General features: G+C 58.5%; 1 protein-coding gene and 1 long non-coding RNA gene across 2 annotated transcripts in view; both read right to left on the bottom strand.

Moving 5' to 3' along the window:
• Positions 1-2461, bottom strand: part of LOC102241631 (trafficking protein particle complex subunit 5) — a 16012-nt gene that overhangs the window by 2159 nt on the left and 11392 nt on the right. Inside the window, exons 3-7 of the mRNA XM_005864946.2 lie at positions 2320-2409; positions 1864-1977; positions 1650-1700; positions 1415-1561; positions 1100-1165 (exon numbers count right to left, since the gene is read on the bottom strand). Of these exons, the coding sequence (XP_005865008.1) occupies positions 1100-1165; positions 1415-1561; positions 1650-1700; positions 1864-1977; positions 2320-2409 (468 nt within the window). The remainder of the gene's footprint in view (positions 1-1099; positions 1166-1414; positions 1562-1649; positions 1701-1863; positions 1978-2319; positions 2410-2461) is intronic.
• LOC106725871 lies at positions 347-1134 on the bottom strand. Its single transcript, XR_001361874.1, has 2 exons — positions 1100-1134; positions 347-1004 (listed from the first exon to the last, which is right to left on the bottom strand). It is a non-coding gene; the product is annotated as an uncharacterized LOC106725871 (long non-coding RNA).

Genomic DNA, 2461 nt, shown 5'->3' with positions numbered 1-2461 from the left:
CTGGAGGCCCACGTGCGGGGGAGCGGTAGCACCGATGGTCACGTGCTCAGGGGGCACGGCTGGCGATGGGCACGCGTCTCTGTCTCCGGGCACCTGTGTACACGGTGCATCTCAGGCCACACCCCGGGGCCACGCTCAAGGGCCAGGGTCTCAGCCGCTCCCTGGGTACCCGGTCCTGTACACGGGGACCCACTCCAGACGGCATTCTCACACACCCGCGTGCCCCCCGCGTTTCTGGCACACGTCCACCTGTTCACGGTGTGATGTTCGCCACCCCCAAGTCCAAACACTTGCAGACCCTCCCCAGAGCCCCCCAGTCGCCCCAGTAACAGATCTGACAGCCACATTGTTTTCCCTTGGCCTTTACTTCCATGAACCACAAAATGTGAGTGCAGAAACACGGGCACACGGGTGTGCGTGCTCCCAGCACCCTCGGTGACCGTCAGGCACACTCTCACGGACACACACTGTTCTCGGGGCACAGGGAGTGACAGGCACACACCGTGACACCCGCAATTACATTCCCACGGGGTGCACCCACCAATTCCACCATGACACGTTTATACATACATGTAACATGTTGCAGGGCATTCATGCATATTCACACCAACGGTGAAACATGCATGGGTAACACGTGTCACCAACACCCACCCTCACTGGGACACACCTTTGTGGTCCCTGCTGACACAGCTACCCACTGTGATGTGCATGATACACACGTATCACATGGACGGTGACAGGTGCACACCACACCCTCTGTGACTCCACATTCAACATTCACCCAAGACCTGCCCTCCCTGAAATGCTTACCCCACACACACGCGCACACGCAACTCCACAACACTCACTCATTCACCGTGACATATGGTTTGATATGTGGGGATGAACAGGTTCAGACAAGACTGGGCCCCCATGTGTCATATATACGGGGAGGTACGCCCCTGTCCTCCGAGCTGCGCCCAGGCTTCCATGTCTTCTTGATTACCGAGTGGACTGTGTGGGCTCTGTAAGAAGGCAAGTAGAGATCCAAGATCAGGCAGGTCCCCCTAGGCGAGAAGTAGGGCACATCCAGGCTCTACCTCCCCTGGCCCCGGCTTACGTGGATTTTGCATTTTCTTCAGCGTCTCAGAGATTTGCCGTAATTGAGTCTTGATTTGGGTTATGTCTGGGGGTGGGAGGAGACAGGAGAAAACTGGGGTGGAGCCTCAGACAAGGCCTCCACCTTGCCCAAACCTGGGCTGGGGTGCTGCAGAGCCCTGCACTTGGGGTGCCCAGCAGCATTTAAATCCCCCCACATTACTAACAGGTGGCACCCATCAGCCCTCCAAACCCTGTGCTCCGGGAGGGAGGGCCTCTGCTGTCCCCTCCCCAGCCTCCCCAGCACCACGGTCCCGGGGTGAGGTCCACAGGGCACCTTCTGTCAGCTTCTTCAGCTTCTCGTTCCCAGCCTGCACATTGCGGTTGGCCAAGTCAATGCTCTGTTTGGTGTTACTGATGCTCTGCCTGACGTAGGTCCAGCCCTTCCTTTGCCCCTCCTCGCATTCACGTGTGGAGATAGAGACTGCGGGTGGGGGTGGGGGTGTCTGTGTCTCAGCTGCTCTCTCTGCCCCCACCCTGACCCCTTGGTCTCCCCCAGGGCCTCCCCTCACCATTCGAGATCTCCCTTTTCATGACCAGCAGCTCCTGGGACATCTCAGAATCTGTTCAGGATGGGGGAGGGTAGGAAAACACTTCAATTGCCCCAGTTCTGCAACCCTGGGGGGGGGGGAGGAACTAGGGGGAAAGGGAACAGTGGGAACACTGGGGCCCCCAGCTCCTGTGGACCCCTCCACCTGCCCCCCCCCAAACTGAAAGCCCACTCACTCTTCACCAGAACCCAGACCAACAGAATGATGGAAATCAGGGCGAGAAGAATGTACAGGCTTGTGAAGGTTTTGTGCAAACACTGGGCAGAGTCCGAGGATGGCCTGGACCGGGCTGGGACGAGACAGAGGCAGGGCAGGTGACCTCCAGGGTTCAGCTATTAGTACTGATTCTAACACCATAATAGCGCTGTCACCTCGCCCACTCTTCCCAACGCCATTAGCAGCTGTGACCTATTCACCATCACCGTCACCCAAACCTTCACCAACACTTCCACCTGACAACCAGCACCATGCCATCATCACCACACAGAGCTACCCCACACTGTCTCACAGCCTTGACGCCACCACACCCCACACCACTGATCCTGACCTCTAGGGCTGCCCACTGTCCCGGCAACGCCCTCCCACCGGCCCCTCCCAAAGCTGTGGGATGTGGGCTGGCAGGGCCGCTTACCCTCGCTCTTGGAGGGTGAGTGACTGCCCTTTGGGTGATCCTGTTTTCTTACGATCACGGGGATATTCACATAGTCGCGGTCATCTACACCTGTGGGCGGGTCAGTGGGAGGGTTTGGAGACCTTCCTGGCCTCCTGGGGTC

The sequence above is a fragment of the Myotis brandtii genome, unplaced genomic scaffold (genome assembly GCF_000412655.1).
Source record: "Myotis brandtii unplaced genomic scaffold, ASM41265v1 scaffold193, whole genome shotgun sequence".
NCBI classification, from domain to species: domain Eukaryota; kingdom Metazoa; phylum Chordata; class Mammalia; order Chiroptera; family Vespertilionidae; genus Myotis; species Myotis brandtii.
Note: the sequence above shows the minus strand (reverse complement) of the source record. Positions and strands in the feature narration are given on the sequence as shown.